Genomic DNA, 17,659 nt, shown 5'->3' on the forward strand with positions numbered 1-17,659 from the left:
AGGTAAATGCAGCATGATCATACTGTGCATAAAATGTTGGAAGCTACTCTGAGTTTCTTTATGTCTTAAATAGACAAACAGGTCTTCTTGATCCAGGGATGCTTGTGAACATCCAGCAGCCTTTGATACGTGAGGATGGTACAGTTCTCCTGGCCACGGATTCCAAGGTGACGTTCTCTACTCATGCTTTCTCTCATCCTTTATGTTGACATTGCAGGCTGCTTCTCTAACTGCATGCACCACTTTCTTCCTGGCCTTCAGATACCACATCAAAAGCGTGACCTACGTCTCGGTCTCCTTATTGTTGTGATAGCTATCTTGTGATTTGTTTTAGAGATGCTGATGGCTTCTCAGATCAGAGCTGGCTGGTCATAATCACTGTAACATGTCAGTCTAGAGGTCAATTTGGTGGACATTCGGTGGTTCTCTTTTCTTTTATAGTTTTCTTTTTCTCTTATACACATTGGCAGACTACTAGCATACCAAGGAAAGGGCTATTTATCAGATGGCCTTTTTGCAAAAGCTCCAAGTTCCTTTTTATTAGATGATCTTCAGGAGGAAGCTCAGCCAGGAATCTATCAATTCCAAAACTTTGCTAGAGCAGATCAGTCATAGGGATTTAACTTGTGGACAGAGATGTTTGTCAGTCCAAAAGGGGGAGACTTGCTGGCTCCTGTGAAGATAACCAAGGAGGGGGATTTTTTCCAGGCCAGAGAACTCACTGTTTTTCTCATCTTGGTGCTCCTGATGTAAACCAAGTAATGAGGAAGTAGTAGCAGCAAGCCACAACTCTTAAGAGGGTGACTTGGTAATTGAGAACACTGGCATTGCTGCAACCATTAGAACCAGAGCAAGGCCTGCAGGCTTCCTCCTCATCTGTTCACAGTCTCATTCATGGGTGTATTCAGGGCATTACAGGGCATCCTCTTTTGGGAAAGAGAAGACAAAATTTAGAGCTGCCCTGCATGCCTTGGTCCTCAGGCTGGGCCTTGCACCTTCTGTCTTTGGGCAGGGGCCACATGCATGATGGGAGCTGTTGGATCACGCATTGTGGGCTTAGCTTATCACCAGCACACATTCTACAACAGTGGCTCTGACTGCATGGTCGAATGCAGAGGAAGCGTAAGCCTGAAAGTAAGGCCCAGATAACCTTAAAAACAGATTACCAAGGGATTCACAGCAACCATTCTATTGGGCCATCCACACAGAGACTGGGAATGAGAACCAAGACTCCAGAGCTGGCTATACCTGGGTTCAGAGTCTGACACTGCTCTTGGTAGCCACATGCTTCTTTCCTGCACTTATAAATTTCTTGGTACACAGTGAGCATTCAATAAATGTTAATGGTTAGGAATTAGTTATTGTCACTTTGGAGGAGAATGACCACAAAGCTGTATGGTATTTCAGGAATCAAGAGAAAGAGCTTCAGAGGCAGACTGTGTCCTACACCATTCCTTCCTGTGTACAATGGAAACAACAATACCCCCCACAGAAGTTTGATACGAATAATAAAACATATGCAAAGCACCCACAGGAAGCTACTTTCAGAAATTGTTTTCCAATTTTACTTTGAAGTAATTATACATTTAAAATAATTTGAAGGAAGTACAGCGCTGTTACAGAGCTCCCACATAGCCTTCACGCAGGTCCTCCCAGTGGTTATGTCATACATACCTAGGGTACAGTATCACAACCAGGACATTGGCTTTGGTACAAACCGTATGTATTGTTCTGTCTTTTTTATATTTCATTCTTCTTCAACTTCATTTCCTTCAACATACCTTTCTGTTATGAGGATCTTACAGTAGCTGCACAATATTCTATGTGTCTGTTGTGATTTATTAATCATTTCTGTTTATGACCTTTTCTACTGATTCTAGTTTTTCATTTTGTAATCAAGACACAACCTTGTGTGTACATACCTTGGTTTGAGTATATCTCTGGCTTTCTTTTCTTTTCTTTTTTTTTGAGACAGGGTCTTGCTCTGTTGCCCAGGCTGGAGTACAGTGGTATGATCTTGGCTTATTGCAGCCTCCACCTCCCGGGTTTAAGCAATCTTCTTACCTCAGCCTTCTGAGTAGCTGGGACTATAGGTGCACAGCACCACGCCTGGCTAATTTTTCGTATTTTTTTTGTAGAGACGGTGTTTCACCATGTTGCCCAGTCTGGTCTTGAACTCCTGGACTCAAGCAATTCACCCACCTTAGCCCCTTCAGAGTGCTGGGATTACAGGCGTGAGCCACTACCCCATAAAACTCACACTTTCAGTGTATAATGTAGTGGTTTTTGGAGTATTTACAAGGTTGTACAAACCATCACCACTATCTAGTTTTAGAATATTTTTGTCACCTCAGAATAAACCCCGAACCCCATTATGTAGTCATTCCTCCTTTCTCCCTTTTCTCAAACCCTACCAACCACTAATCTGCTTTCTGACTCTATGGTTTTGTCAACTCTGTACATTTCATATAAAGGAAATCATACAATATATGGTCTTTTGTGGCTGGCTTCTTTCACTTAGCATGTTTTTAAGGGTCATCGTGATATAACATGTATCAGTACTTCATTCCTTTTTATTGCCAAATTATGCACCTCTGTTTTTTTTTTTAAGACAGAGTTTCACTCTTGTTTCCCCGGCTAGAGTGCAATGGTACCACCTCGGCTCACTGCAACTTCCGAAGGCCTGCTGAGTTCAAGCAATTCTCCTGCCTCAGCCTCCCGACTGGCTGGGATTACAGACATGTGCCACCACACCCAGCTAATTTTGTGTGTTTTGTTTTGAGATGGAGTCTCGCTCTGTCGCCCAGGCTGGAGTGCAATGGCGTGATCTCAGCTCATTGCAGCCTCTGCCTCCCGGGTTCAAGCAATTCTCCTGCCTCAGCCTCCTGAGTAGCTGGGATTGCAAGCGTGTGCCACCACACCCAGCTAATTTTTGTATTTTTAGTAGAGATAGGGTTTCATCATGTTGGTCAGGCTGGTCTTAAACTCCTGACCTCACGATCCGCCCACCTCGGCCTCCCAAAGTGCTGGGATTACAGGCGTGAGCCACTGCTCCTGGCCAATTTTGTGTTTTTTGTAGAGATGAGGTTTCACCATGTTGGTCGGGCTGGTCTCAAACTCCTGACCTCAGGTGATCTGCCCATCTCGGCCTCCCAAAGTGCTGGGATTACAGGCGCGAGTCACCACACCCAGCCTAATAATACACCTTTGTATGGCTATACCACATTTTATTTATCCATTAGTCAATTGATGGACATTTGTGTTGTACCACTTTACATTCTCACCAACTGTGTAGGAAGGTTCTGATTTCTCCACATCCTTGCCAACACTTGTTATTATCCATCTTTTGGATTGTAGCCATCCCAGTGGATGTGAAGTGTTATTTCATTGTGATTTTGATTTGCATTTCTCATGATGTTGAGCATCTCTTCAAATGCTTTTGGGCTGTTTATATATCTTCTTTGGAGAGATGTCTGTTATCTTTGGGGTTTTGTTGTTTCATTTTGTTTTTGAGACAAGGTCTCACTCTGTCTGATAGGCTGGACTGCAGTGGCACAATCATGGCTCAGTGCAGCCTTGATTTCCTGAGCTCAAGAGACCCTCCCACTTCAGATTCCTAAGTAGCTGGGACCACAGGCACACACCACCACGCCTGGCTAATTTTTTTTTTACTTTTTGTAGAGACAGGGCCTTGCCATGTTGCCCAGGCTGGTCTCAAACTCTTGGGCTCAAGGGATCCTTCTGCTTCGCCCTCGCAAAGTGCTCTTTTTCCTTTTTTTTTTTTTTTTTGACATGGAATCTTACTCTGTCACCCAGGCAGTGGCACAATCTCAGCTCACTGCAACCTCCGCCTCCTGGGTTCAAGTGATGCTCCTCCTTCAGCCTCCTGAGTACCTGGGGTTACAGGCACCTGCCACCATGCCTGGCTAATTTTTTATATTTTTAGTAGAGACAGGGTTTCACCATGTTTGCCTGGCTGGTCTTGAACTCCTGACCTCAGGTGATCCACCTGCCTCGGCCTCCCAAAGTGCTGGGATTACAGGCATAAGCCACTGCGTCCAGCCTCTTTTTCCATTTTTAAATTGGGTTGTCTTTTTATTATTGAGTTGTTAGTGTTCCTTAGATATTCTGGCTACTAAACCATTATCAGACATATGATTTGCAAATATTTTCTCTCATTCCGTGAATTGTCCTTTTGTTTTATGGGCTTTTACTTTCTTGACAATTTCTTTTGAAGCACAACAGTTTTAATTTTAATGAAGTCTGATTTATCTGTTTTTGTTCTGTCATTTTGTCACATATCTAGATTTGTGTAAATACCACCACACCAAGATACAGAACTGTTAAATCACCAAAAAGATCTTCCTCGTGTTGCCCCTTTGTAGTCACACTCCCCTCTCCTGGAAGCTGTTTTTGAACCAGCATTATAACTTCATTGGCCTGAGAGTCATTTGCATATCTGTGTTCATTTTTAATGTCAGTATTTTTTTGTTTAATAGGCTGAAACAAGCCAGGGAGCTCTGGGCACACTGGCAAATGTAGTGACCTCCCTTGCCAACCTAAGTGAATCTTTGAACAACGGTGACACTTCAGAAATCCAGCCAGAGGACCAGTCTGCAAGTGAGATAACTCGGTACGAGCCCATGAGGGTGGAGGCCCCCCTCCTCGCCTGGACACCCTCCCTCTATTGTGAGGGTGGAAAACAGCATGTTGGTACCTGTGCTGTATTTAACTAAGGATGATAAAATTGTTACAATGACCCTGCACATCTGTCGTCTTTCAAATTTTAACTATGGGAACATAGACCCACCTACGTTATACAGTATAAAACAATCAAAACTTCTTTTCATTCCCAACCATGGAAAAGGAAATTGAGTAAATCAGTAGAAGTAGGAGGAAAGCTCTAGTGGACAGCGGTTATTTGTATTAATTACTGTTTAATAATGCATCTGCATATTAAGAGTTCATTCCCTTTCCTACTTCTGTTTTAACCTATTTTTCTCATCTATATTTTTTCTTTTTTTTTTTTTTTAATAGAGATGGGGTCTCACCATGTTGCCTAGGCTGGTCTAGAACTCCTGGGCTCAAGTGATCTTCCCGCCTCAGCATCCAAAGTGCTGGGTTTACAGGCGTGTGCCACCACCCCCAGCCCTCATGTATGTTTTTTCTTAGTAATGAATTCAGAGCTTAAATCCACCAGGGTAACTAGATTGATAGTGGCTGATAGATAGTATGAGCTAATGCCAGACGTCGATAACTGCTACTAAGGATGTTTCTTCTCTGCAGTTTGGCTCTTGTGCTCTGCTGCTAACATGCCAGACCAGCCAGATACAAAGCTGGAAACTATACAAGTGTTCCAGTCCTTTGTTCACTTGTGGTCTGATAACAAATAAGATCTAGGTCCAGTGGAAAGAGGGTGGGATTTGAATTAGGTAGAATTCTGGTTCTACCACTTACTATGTGGATGGTCTTGGAAAAGTTATTTAACAACTGTAAGCTCAGCATTCACATCTGTAAAATGGAAGACAATTTTTACCTTTGGAGGGTACTTGTGAAAAATAGAAATTGGGCCTAGGTGCAGTGGCTCACAGCTATAATCCCAGCACTTAGAGAAGCTGAGACAGGAGGATCACTTGATCCTAGGAGTTTGAGACCATCTCTGAAAAAGTAAATAAAAGATAGATAGATAGATAGATAGATAGATAGATAGATAGATAGATAGATAGATAGATAGATAGATAGATAGACAGACAGACCCCATCTCTGAAAGAAAGAAAAAGAGAGACAAAGAGAAAGAGAAGGAAGGAAGGAGGGAAAGAGAAAAGAAGGAAGGAAAAAGAGAGAGAAAAGAAAAGAAAGAAATTGTCCGTGAAGTTAGATAATACATAGCTCAGCGCCTAAGATGATGTGTAGATAATACATACAAGCTTTCATTGTTTGCCGGATGCAGTGGCTCACGTGTGTAATCCCAGCACTTTCAGAGGCCAACGCAGGTAGATCACCTGCAGTCAATAGTTTGAGACCAGCCTGGCCAACATAGTGAAACCCCGTCTCTACTAAAAATACAAAAGATATAGCCAGGCATGGTGGCAAAAGATATAGCCAGGCATGGTGGTGTGTGCCTGTAGTCCCAGCTACTTGGAAGGCTGAGGCAAGAGAATTGCATGAACCCAGGAGGTGGAGGTTGCGGTGAGCCAAGATCACAACACCGCACTCCAGCCTGGGTGACAGAGCAAGACTCAGTTTCTAAAAAATGAAAAAAATTACCTGGGTGTGGTGGCGTGTGCCTGTAGTCCCAGCTACTCAGGAGGCTGAGGCACAAGAATTCCTTGAAGCCAGGAAGTAGAGGCTGCAGTAAGCTGAGATCCTGCTACTGCACTCCAGCCTCTGTGCTATCCCAAAAAAATTTAAAAAAGAAGCTTTCATTGTTAGCGTTTCCCTCACAAAGTAGAATTTAATTATCTTTTCCCACTGTAGTTTTTCTAAATCATAGCTAGAATTCTGTTCCCCCTAAAAGCTGTAGATTCACAATTACACGCTTCATTTTTGCTCACAGGGCATTTGATACCTTAGCTAAAGCACTTAATACCACAGACAGCTCCTCCTCTCCAAGCTTGGCAGATGGGATAGACACCAGTGGAGGAGGGAGCATCCACGTCATCAGCAGAGACCAGTCGACACCCATCATTGAGGTTGAAGGCCCCCTCCTTTCAGACACACACGTCACATTTAAGGTGAGTGGATTCAGCCTAACCATGTGCCCCCAACCTGCTGGGGGATAGGTTCTGTACCAAAGCCAGTCTGCAGTTTTAAAAATCAAAACCTTGGGGCCAGGCATAGTGGCTCATGCCTGTAATCTCAGCACTTTGGGAAGCCAAGGCACATGGATCACTTCAGCTCAGGAGTTCAAGACCAGCCTGGCCAACATGGTGAAATCCCATCTCTACTAAAAATACAAACATTAGCCGGGCATGGAGGCGCATGCCTATAATCTCACCTACTCAGGAGGCTGAGGCATGAGAATCGCTTGAACCTGGGAGGCAGAGGTTGCAGTGAGCCAAGATCACGCCACTGCACCACTGCACTCCAGCCTGGGCAACAAGAGTGAAACTGCCTCAAAAATAAATAAATAAGTAAAGATGAAACCTTGGAGTGAGTTCATCTTCAATCTGGTATTTGATATTATGACTTCAAACTGGATCTTGTATTCCAGAATGATAGTCCCATTATGAAGCATCTTCACTTGTCTTTTGCTCACAGTGCCATTTGGTTCTGAAGGTAACCTTGAAGCAGGCGTGGCCCATCATTACTAAGACAGGCTGACATAGTGGTAACTGCTGAGGGCCGAATGCTCTGCCTCTGCCTCTCTGTGACTGCCTGGCTGCCCCATGGGCTCAGGCAGGCACTTTGTCTCTTCTCTGTGTCATAGAAACCCTCATATAAAATCTACAACAAGCAGGCAGCCAGCCATTGATCTTGACTACTCTGCCCTCTAGAGCCACAGAAAGTAGATCCCTTGAAGAGTGCTGTTAAGGCCTCACGGGTCTTCCCCATGCTGTCATTCACTGGTCTCACTTTTTCTACAGGACACTCAGAGGGTACCTGAAGCCCTCTCAGTCTCTAGGTCTCCAGACTGCTGAGTCTTCCTTTTCCCTCAGAATTTTTTTTTTTTTTTTAACAAATACCTAGGCTGAAACGTAGTGATGTGATTGTGGCTCACTGTAACCTCAGACTGCTGGGCTTGAACTCCTGGGCTCAGGTGGTCCTCCTGCCTCAGCCTCCCAAGTAGCTAGGACTATAAGCATGCACCACCATGCCCAGCTAATTTTTATTTTTATTTTTTGTAGAGATGGGGTCCTTGATATGTTGCCCAAGCTGGTTTCAAACACTTGGCCTCAAGCAGTCCTCCCACCTCAGCCTCCCAAAGTGCTCCTATCACATGAGCTGCTTAGCTCTTACTTACTGCTACTTTAAGACCATCTCCCAAAATGCCTGCTAGTCCATGAAGTTGGTCCCTGTTACCCAGATTTTTGTTTTTTTATTTTTTTTGAGACTGAGTCTCACTGTCACCCATACTGGAGTGCAGTGGTATAATTTTGGTTCACCACAACCTCCACCTCCTGGGTTCAAGCGATTCTCCTCCCTCAGCCTCCCAAGTAGCTGGAACTACAGGTGCACGCCACCACACCTGGCTAGTTTTTGTATTTTTAATAGAGACAGGGTTTCACTATGTTGTCCAGGCTGGTCTCAAACTCCTGACATCAGGTGATCTGCCTGCCTCAGCCCCGCAAAGTGCTGGGATTACAGGCATGAGCCACCCACACCTGGCCCCTGTTCCCCAGATTTAATTTAGACCTTAACCTATGGCTCAAAATGGAATTGCCATAGAACAAATAACAGTTTAGCTGAGGCAAGACTTGAGGAGTATGTTTTTGTGGGGGTGGGCTGGGAAGATACCCCTTAGGCTTATGGACCACATTCCAAGGCCCATTAGACCCTAGTTCACTGAGCAAGAAAACATGGGGAGTCTGTGCAGGCCCCCTGACTGCATGGGACTTCAGAATCAGACAGCGACTCTAGATGCCACTGCTATTGAAGCATGACAGGGATACATCTTGACAGACAAAGCCATCCCCTGTCCTTCCTTCACCTCCTGTGCCATGTGCCTCCTCTTTTCCAGCTAACAATGCCCAGTCCAATGCCAGAGTACCTCAACGTGCACTACATCTGTGAGTCTGCATCCCGTCTGCTTTTCCTCTCAATGCACTGGGCTCGGTCAATCCCAGCCTTTCAGGCACTTGGGTAAGTGGCCACTTTCTGTGCATGTATCCTTGGGCAGGGGCCTTCCTCTCCCTAGGAATGACCTGGAAGAACTCTGAGGGCCCATCTAGTTTGACTGTTCCTATGACCTCATTCAAAGGACCCTGAGTTTTTTATTAAATATAGTTAGTGGACTGGTAGCAGGATTACAAGTTGCCAGTTCTGCAGTGTTCCTCTAACCTTTATGGAGCCTCCTAGATACACCAAGGATTTGGTGCTGGGAGCTGGGGATGGAGAAGAATGTAGAAGGCAAGGGTAGTCCCCAGCACTGTGCTATGCACAGTGTGACTCACAAACTGAAGCCAGGCCGGGAACTGTGCCTAGGCCTTAATAAGGTGAATGTGAATCAGCTGTTTCCTCAAACATGGATTTACAATCTCACACAAGCCACAGTGCCAACTGGCACATTGAGTAGTACAGATCCTGGTGTCATCTCTACAGGAAACCCCCCCTTTTTCTTGCTTTCTTGAGTACCACTTGTGTATGTTTCTCCTCTAAATCCCGACATTGGCTCTGCCAGTGTGCCATCAGGTGGCTGGCAGTCTGGTTGAAAGATAAGTAGCCATATAAAAATGGAAATACAATGAGAGTCATTGCATATTGCAGAGTAACCATCCTTAGGTAATACGTGGAAAACACTAGAATGGAGGGCAGGGTTGTCTAGTAGTTGACACTATTGTCTTTGGGGCAAACAGAGCTGGTTGTCAGGCCATAAGAATAGTGCTTGTCAGCTATGTGGCCTTGTGCAAGTCACTTTACCTCTCTGAGCCTCCAGTTTCTCATTGTAGAATCCTTGCGTGGGTTTAAGATCTATAAAGCTCTTAACCCAGTGCCTGGCATGCAAGGGACTCAGCAGAAGGCAGTGTGGTTCTGTGGGTCAGGTGGTATGGGATGTGTCCTGAGTAGTTGTTAGAATGGTCACCTCCCTCCATGATTAAAGGAAAGGCAGTCAGAATTGTTTCATTCTCCAGGGAGAATTAGACAGGTAGTGACGGCTAAACAAGTATTAGGAGTTTCATTGTTAGCTCTTTGGGAGAATGGCCTACCCCTTGCTACTATGTGGTAGGTGGTGTAACCTCAGGCCTTTTTTTTTTTTTTTTTTTTTTTTTAATAACACCACAGTCCACAGTTAATAGTACTGATAGGTACCTGAGATTTTTTAAATGAGGTTAAAACGTAGTTACCCACTGCCCTGAGTGTACTTTTTCTAGTTGGGTAATTTGGAACCTCCTCCACAGAGTTTCTCAGTCCGGGCTAGATAAAATGTGCTACCACATTTGAAGTGGTTTCAGTTACGTTTCATGTACTATTTTTCATAAGTTAGCGTTCAGGGCAGTGATCATAGTAAAATACTAGACGTGCATCTGGGGCATTTGGGAATGACACAGTGCAGTAGCCCTTGTTCTCACTGCCTTCCTGTGGCTGGGCCACACTTAAGGCAACTGGAAGAAACAGCTTTGTCAAGACAGCCCAGTTTCTCTGGCCTCCTGAAATCTTGAGACAGGTGAGGGAATGCAATTTAGGGGTTTCTGAGAATAAGGATGTATTGTTTTGTGATGTGCCAACTTTGCTGACTAACCTGAGTAGAAGTTAGCCAGGGCAGGGCTGGCAGCGGCCTTAGCTGGACCCTCATCCTCCCTGCTTCAGTCTCGGATCCAGCACAAAGCCTGCCTCCTGCCCTGCAAGGTTGCAGGGCATGTTTCTGCCCTTCGGAATCTGTACTCAGCTCTTAGTCTTTTGGTCCCCATAGCCTCTCATGACCTTGGCTGCAGGACCTAAGTAACTGATACCATCTCCTGGGACAGAGCCAATCCAGGATGCTGAGGCTTTAGAAGGCTGTAGGTAATGATGGTTTGGCCATACCTATTAAAATTTTTTTATTATTTAAAGAATGTTTTTTAAGAGAATAGTTGATCATTAGAAGGACTTTAGTTAAAACATTCATAGACTTATTCATAGACTTCACCCTTTTATTGAAGAATGATCCTGGATAGCACTTCAACAAACACTTGCTGAATTCACCTGTTTGGGAAATGCTGGGACTTAGTGCCTGGATGCCCCACAACCTTGGAGAAATGCCAACACACACCACACTCAGGCTCCTCTCTATATTCCTAGGCAGGACTGCAACACCAGCCTGGTGCGGGCCTGCTGGAATGAGCTCTTCACCCTCGGCCTGGCCCAGTGTGCCCAGGTCATGAGTCTCTCCACCATCCTGGCTGCCATCGTCAACCACCTGCAGAACAGCATCCAGGAAGGTAGGGCACAGGGACTTGGGGCTGGGGTGTGTCTTGGTTCAGCTTGGTGGCCATGGAGCAGAGCCCAGTCCCCTGGTTGGAGACTCATGTCAAAGACACCTTTGTTGACCCAGGCTGGCAACATAGCAAATTGGATAGCCTCAGTTTCCCACAGCATCCATAGGCTGAGAGAAGTTTGACTGTTAAGTTATGGAACCTTTGGGCTGGGCATGGTGGCTCACGCCTGTAATCCTAACACTTTGTTAGGCCAGGCAGGAGGATCACTTGAGCCCAGGAGTTTGAGACCAGTCTGGGCAACATAACAAGACCTTGTCTTTACAAAAAGTACAAAAAATTAGCCAGGCCTGGTGGCATCTGCCTGTAGTCCCAGATACTCAGGAGGCTGAGGCAGGAGGATTGCTTGAGCCCAGAGTTTGAGGCTGCAGTGAGCTGTGATCATTCCATGTACTCCAGCCTGGGTAATAGAGCAAGATCCCATCTCAATCAATGAATGAATGAATGTTACAGCACCCCTTATCAGTCAGAATATGTAAATTTCTGCCAGACTGCCCTCTTCATACGATTAATACGAAGAAAAAAATGGAAAAGGTCAACTTCTTGATAGGCATTTAGTGATGTTTTCAAAATAATCACAGCTGATATTTTCATCTTCATTGACAGGTTACTTTTCTCATGTATAATAGTTCACAGATCCTCACAACCCTATAAAATAGGGACTATTACCTCATTTTTTCCCTATGGAGGAACTCAGGCCCTGATTAGTTCCCTGGCTTGCCCAGATGAAACAGTAAATACAAAAACTAGGGCACAGGCTGGGTGCAGTGGCTCACTCCTCTAATCCGAGCACTTTGGGAGGCCAAGACGGGGGATCAATGGAGGTCAGGACAGTCCAGCTTGGCCAACATGGTGAAACCCCTTCTCTACTAAAAATACAAAAAAAAAAAGGCCAGGTGCGGTGGCTCACGCCTGTAATCCCAGCACTTTGGGAGGCTGAGGCGGGTGGATTGCCTGAGCTTGGGCGTTTGAAACCAGCCTGGGCAACATGGCGAAACCTCGTCTCTACTAAAAATACAAAAAATTAGCCAGGCGTGATGGTGGGCATCTGTAATCCCAGCTACTTGGGAGGCTGAGGCGGGAGAACCGCTTGAACCTGGGAGGCGGAGGTTGCAGTGAGCCGAGATCACGCCACTGCACTGCAGCCTGGGCAACAGAGCGAGATTCTGTCTCCAAAAAACAAAAATTAGCCGGGCATGGTGGCGCATGTCTGTAATTCCAGCCACTCGGGAGGCTGAGGCATGAGAATCGCTTGAACCCAGGAGGCAGAGGTTGCAGTGAGCCGAGATTGCGCCACTGCACTGCAGCCTGGGTGACAGAGCGAGACTATTTCAAAAAAAAAAAAAAAAAAAAAAAAAAACTAGGGCACAAACCCGCATCATGCTGACCCCCTAGTCCAGGACATACGTACCTCACCCAGCCTGCTCCTTAAGAGCGAACAAATAACTTTTCTAGTGAGATCTGTGGCAACTATCTAGTATTTGGTGTTCAAAACACCAGCAGTGTCAGGAATAGGACGCAGCCATTGTAGTCTCTCCATGTGTAGCATGTCCGCGACACTCTGAAGACCACTGTCATGCCCAGGATTTGAAGTAACACTGAAAATCTACACTTGTAGCTGAAGTGGAAGTTTTTGTTGTTTTGTTTGTTTGTGTTTTGATACAGTCTCTCTGTGTTGCCAGGCTGGAGTGCAGTAGCAATCATAGCTCACTACAGCCTTGAACCCCTGGGCTCAAGTGATCCTCCTGCCTCAGCCTCCCAAGTAGCTGGGACTACAGGCATGTGCCATCACACCCAGCTAATTTTTGTATTTTTTTATAGAGATGAGGTTTCGCTATGCTGCCTAGGCTTGGAATTTCACTTTTAATTGGGCATTCCAGGTGTTTGATATCTGGGAATGTGAGTGACATAGTCATACATTTGTTTTTCTAGTTATTTCCTTGGAATAGTTACGTAAGGGTGAAGTTTAAAAGACCCTATAACAGGCTGGGTGTGGTGGCTTACACCTGTAATCCCAGCACTTTGGGAGGCCGAGGCAGGTGGATCACTTGAGGTCAGGAGTTCAAGATCAGCCTAGCCAACATGGTGAAACCCTGTCTCTACTAAAAATACAAAAATTAGCCGGACATAGTGGTGAGTGCCTGTAATCCCAGTTGCTTGGGAGGCTGAGGTAGAAAAATCACTTGAACCTGGGAGGCAGAGGCTGCAGTGAGCCAAGATTGTGTCACTGCACTCCAGCCTGGGACAGAGCGAGACTCAAAAAAAAAAAAAAAAAACCCTTACAACATTTTATTGAAGTTAAGTAAGATTTGTTCACAAATGAGCTTTAGTTTTCTTTGTTTTTTGGTGTTTTGTTGTTGTTGTTCTTGTTGTTGTTGTTGTTTTTGTTTTTGGGGTTTTTTTGTGTGTTTTTTTGTTTTTTGTAGAGACAGAGTCTCATGATGTTGCCCAAGCTGGTCTCAAACTCCTGGCCTCAAGCAGTCTTCCTGCCTTGGCCTCCCAAAACATTGGGACTAGAGAGGCACGAGCCACCACAACTGGCCAGTTTTATTTTTAACTGAGTATAATAATACTAATACTGCCAGTAAAGTATTGTCATGAGGATTAAATGAAATAACATATAAAATTGTTCTGAAGCCAGGCATGGTGATGCACACTTGTAGTCCCAGCTACTCAGGATGCTGAGATGGGAGGATCACTTGAGCTCATGAATTAAAGTTCAGCCTGGGCAACATAGTAAGACACCCAACTCAAAAAAAATTGTTTTGACAACTAAAAATTACCAGCATTTAATGTTCAGGTGCCTGCAGAGACTTAAAAAACCTAACCAAGTATATAAGCTGTGAGTCTTCAGAATAAAGGAATTATTACTCAGGTACAGAATAAAAGGAATTCACAATGTACACCTACAGGCCAGCTGCCTGGCAGCAGGGTCAGGGAGAATCACTGGTCTAGGAGTTTGTTATTGAGGCAGAACCCATATTGGAGCAGAATTTGGGTACCTCTTGTCACTTCATCTGCAGCTGGAAAATGAAGCTCTTGTTCACCTTGAGATTACTGATTTTTCATTAAAAAGTGAAATGGTCCCATTTCTTTACATATGTAGCCCCTCAAATAAGCTGGTTTTATTGTTCTTACCAGCCTTTCTCAGGATCTGTGATGTTGGTTTCTAGATAAACTTTCTGGTGACCGGATAAAGCAAGTCATGGAGCACATCTGGAAGCTGCAGGAGTTCTGTAACAGCATGGCGAAGCTGGATATAGATGGCTATGAGTATGCATACCTTAAAGCTATAGTTCTCTTTAGCCCCGGTAAGATATGTGGTGGGGACGCATGACCCTTTTCCACCTGTATCTACTGATGTTTCTGAACGTGAACATGTTGTCATCAGTGGTGTAGAAAGAGCCCTGCAGATTGTATGTGACCTAGTGGTCTTATGATAGGTGTTTTGCTAGATAAATACATAAACGCTTTTAAATTCTTGCCTTTACAGCCCCAAAGAAATATGCTGCAGTGCCTGATGATGTCACGCACTGAATAGATTTAATCTGTGTCCTAATTAAACCATTGGCCAAACAAGACTACAGCATACAAAAGTGTGCTACCACCCGATGTCCTTTTTCTTTTTTTTTTTTTTTTTTTGGCCCCTTGCCAGTTTCCAAGTTTTATTAGCGCATATAATTCAGTACACATTGAAGTTCCACCTGTTTGCCCACAGACTGTATAGCGGTAGCAGCAGCTGCTGCAGAGCATGCTAAAAGGTATGTTTGCAGGAGATGAAGAGGCAGCAATCACGATGCCTGGGCTGGCCTCACTCCCCTTATTAACTATTCTTTCAAGGCCTCTGGAAAAGTCACTTAGGCTAATTTTTCACGTCACAGTAAGGGGTTGGACACAGCTTAACCTTTTTGTCTTCCTTCCCAGCCCTTCACTCACAAACAACAAAATAGCTAATAAAATTGGGACAAATTATATAATTATTTAGAAAGTAAATGACAATTTCTAATTTTATGTGATAGTTTTCAAAACTATGTGTTTTCTAGGGTAGTGGGAAGCCAGATGTCCAGAACCAATCATGTGGGGCTGTTCAGACTGGCATACACTCAGGGTCCCCGACCTGCTCCCAGGAACTTCAGGCTTGGGCAGAAAACAGAGGAAAAGCCAATGTTCTAATAATACCCAAACTAGATCAGTCTTTGAGTTCAATTTGTTGTACTTAAGAAGTTTGCAGAAGTTTGACTAAAAATACTAAGAAGTCTACAAGTGAGACTTTTCAAATACAGAGGGAATTGGGGGGGGGTACTTTTCTGTTTTCAGATCATCCAGGTTTGACCAGCACAAGCCAGATTGAAAAATTCCAAGAAAAGGCACAGATGGAGTTGCAGGACTATGTTCAGAAAACCTACTCGGAAGACACCTACCGGTGAGGCATTCAGGCATATGCGCTCTTGCTTGGGGCTGCAAGGAGTGTGGCTGAGTCTGTAGTTTCTAATATAAATTATGTTAACCTTTCCATTTTTAGCAGCATGATAGAGCCTCCATTGGATCACACTCTAATTCTTGAGTTTTCTTTGTTTTTTTTCCAAGCTCCCAAGAGCTAGAGATAATTCTTGAATGCGAGAGGTGGTGTAGACTGTAGACAGTGCCAGCAGGAGGGCCAGGACTGTGGCTGGTTCTAGTTTTGCTGTGCGACTGTGAGCGAGGCCTCAGATTGCTACTCTTTAATTGGAGGAGTTGGAACAGATGCTATGTGGCCTGTTTTGGGGCTAACACTGTACATGAGGCTTGAGTTCTCATGGAGATTCCTTTGTCCAGAATAGTTTGAAAGGTCTGCTCCTCTGGTCAGCATCCATTGAAGAGGCAGTGCTAGAGTCCTTGACAGAAAAGTTCTTATTGACAGAAATCAAATCTGACCCCTATAAAGGAGTGGATGAGTTATATAAAGTCATTTTACCCTCAGATAAACTGATGGGAAAAAAGTTTGGGTGCAAATTAGTGGTATTATTTGTAACTAATGTGCAGCAAAAATATATGTGTAAAAATTAGGGCAGGGCGCGGTGGCTCACGCCTGTAATCCCAGCACTTTGGGAGGCCGAGGCGGGTGGATCACGAGGTCAGGAGTTCAAGACCAGCCTGGCCAAGATGGTGAAACCCCGTCTCTACTAAAAATATAAAAAAAAAAATTAGCCAGGCACGGTGGCAGGCGCCTGTAATCCCAGCTACTGGGGAGGCTGAGGCAGGAGAATCTCTTGAACCCGGTGGGGTGGGCAGAGGTTGCAGTGAGCTGAGATCACGCCACTGCACTCCAGCCTGGGTGACAGAGTGAGACTCCTTCTCGGGGAAAAAAAAAAAAAAAAAAGCCTTTCTCATGCAGCTTTAGGAAGGAAAATTGTTCAGATCTGCCAAAGGTCAGAATGCATTGGCAGGCTTTCCAGCCAAGGATGGAAGAGTGCTGCTTTCCTATGACAACTTCTGACCTACCAGAAGCTACATGAATTTCTGAGACTCTTTCAAGTAAAGTATTTCCTATTTCTCTCCCCACCATGTCCCCCTAAAATAAACATTAGAACAAAATTGACAGCCTGGGAAGACACACGGGCCCACCTTCCTGACGTGTGTCCTCTGCACAGACCTTAGTCTCCAGGGGCCCCATGGAACACAGATGCCCCTGGGGGCTACCCCTTCTGGCCCAGTGCTTCTCAAATGATTTTGCCCCCCAGCAGGGTAACCAGCTCTTAGTCTTTCAGCACTAAAACCAGGACAGTCCCAGTCATTTCTCTGGTGTGACTGGGGGTGTCTTATGGCTGGCTGGTCCTGCTAGTAGACAAGAGCCTGCTTCTCCTTTTGGCACACTTCTATTGCCCAGATGTGGCTTTTACAAAAGCAAGATCCATTTTCTACTAGAATCATCGAAGACTGCATCATGAATCTAGAATAACTTCAGCCTCAATACATAGAGAATGGGACTGTCAGGGAATGCACCCACACCCAGAATTTATACATCCAGCCAGGTGTACAGTCAGGTTGTCCTCCTAGGAGGCCACAGGCCTGCTCCCCCACAGTTCCCATGGCCAAAAGATGGCTGGAAATCACCCTCTGGGGCTACTGGCAGAGCCACAGCACACTCAAGGATCACTTTAACATCAGCAATTTTGTGGCCTTGGAAAGTAGCTATGTGTCTGAAAACATCATGAGTCACTCCTGTCCAGTCAGGGACCCAGGGTTGGGTAGGGTGACGACAGGTTACTTGGAGCCCAAAATGATAAGGGAGGCTTTCTTATAGGGCTCAGAAATTCACTCAAGAGATAGTTCTCAAAAGGCCCTAGAGTATTTTACATCCTGTTTGCATATTCATTTTTTCTTTATCTTGATATTTACTGTCTGGAATATCCATTTTTGACTCTTCCCCATCCTTGTGCCTTTTCTCATATTGATTATTCCTCCTGAAATGCCTCCCATCCCTCCCCATTCTTTGTATCTCTGCTGATAGAAATCTTAGCCAGCCCCTAAGGCCCAGCTGAGATGGC

General features: G+C 44.9%; 1 protein-coding gene across 12 annotated transcripts in view; it reads left to right on the forward strand.

Annotated features, from left to right (window-relative positions):
- The window catches only part of NR2C2 (nuclear receptor subfamily 2 group C member 2), a 103,241-nt gene that overhangs the window by 77,692 nt on the left and 7,890 nt on the right, over window positions 1–17,659 (forward strand). For all 12 annotated transcript variants that reach the window (XM_032149803.2, XM_032149804.2, XM_058437314.1 and 9 more), the window contains 7 exons: window positions 74–167; window positions 4,500–4,633; window positions 6,557–6,734; window positions 8,681–8,802; window positions 10,939–11,078; window positions 14,306–14,443; window positions 15,450–15,555. In XM_032149803.2, coding sequence (XP_032005694.2) covers window positions 74–167; window positions 4,500–4,633; window positions 6,557–6,734; window positions 8,681–8,802; window positions 10,939–11,078; window positions 14,306–14,443; window positions 15,450–15,555 — 912 coding nt within the window. The remainder of the gene's footprint in view (window positions 1–73; window positions 168–4,499; window positions 4,634–6,556; window positions 6,735–8,680; window positions 8,803–10,938; window positions 11,079–14,305; window positions 14,444–15,449; window positions 15,556–17,659) is intronic.

The sequence above is a fragment of the Hylobates moloch genome, unplaced genomic scaffold (genome assembly GCF_009828535.3).
Source record: "Hylobates moloch isolate HMO894 unplaced genomic scaffold, HMol_V3 SCAFFOLD_4, whole genome shotgun sequence".
NCBI classification, from domain to species: domain Eukaryota; kingdom Metazoa; phylum Chordata; class Mammalia; order Primates; family Hylobatidae; genus Hylobates; species Hylobates moloch.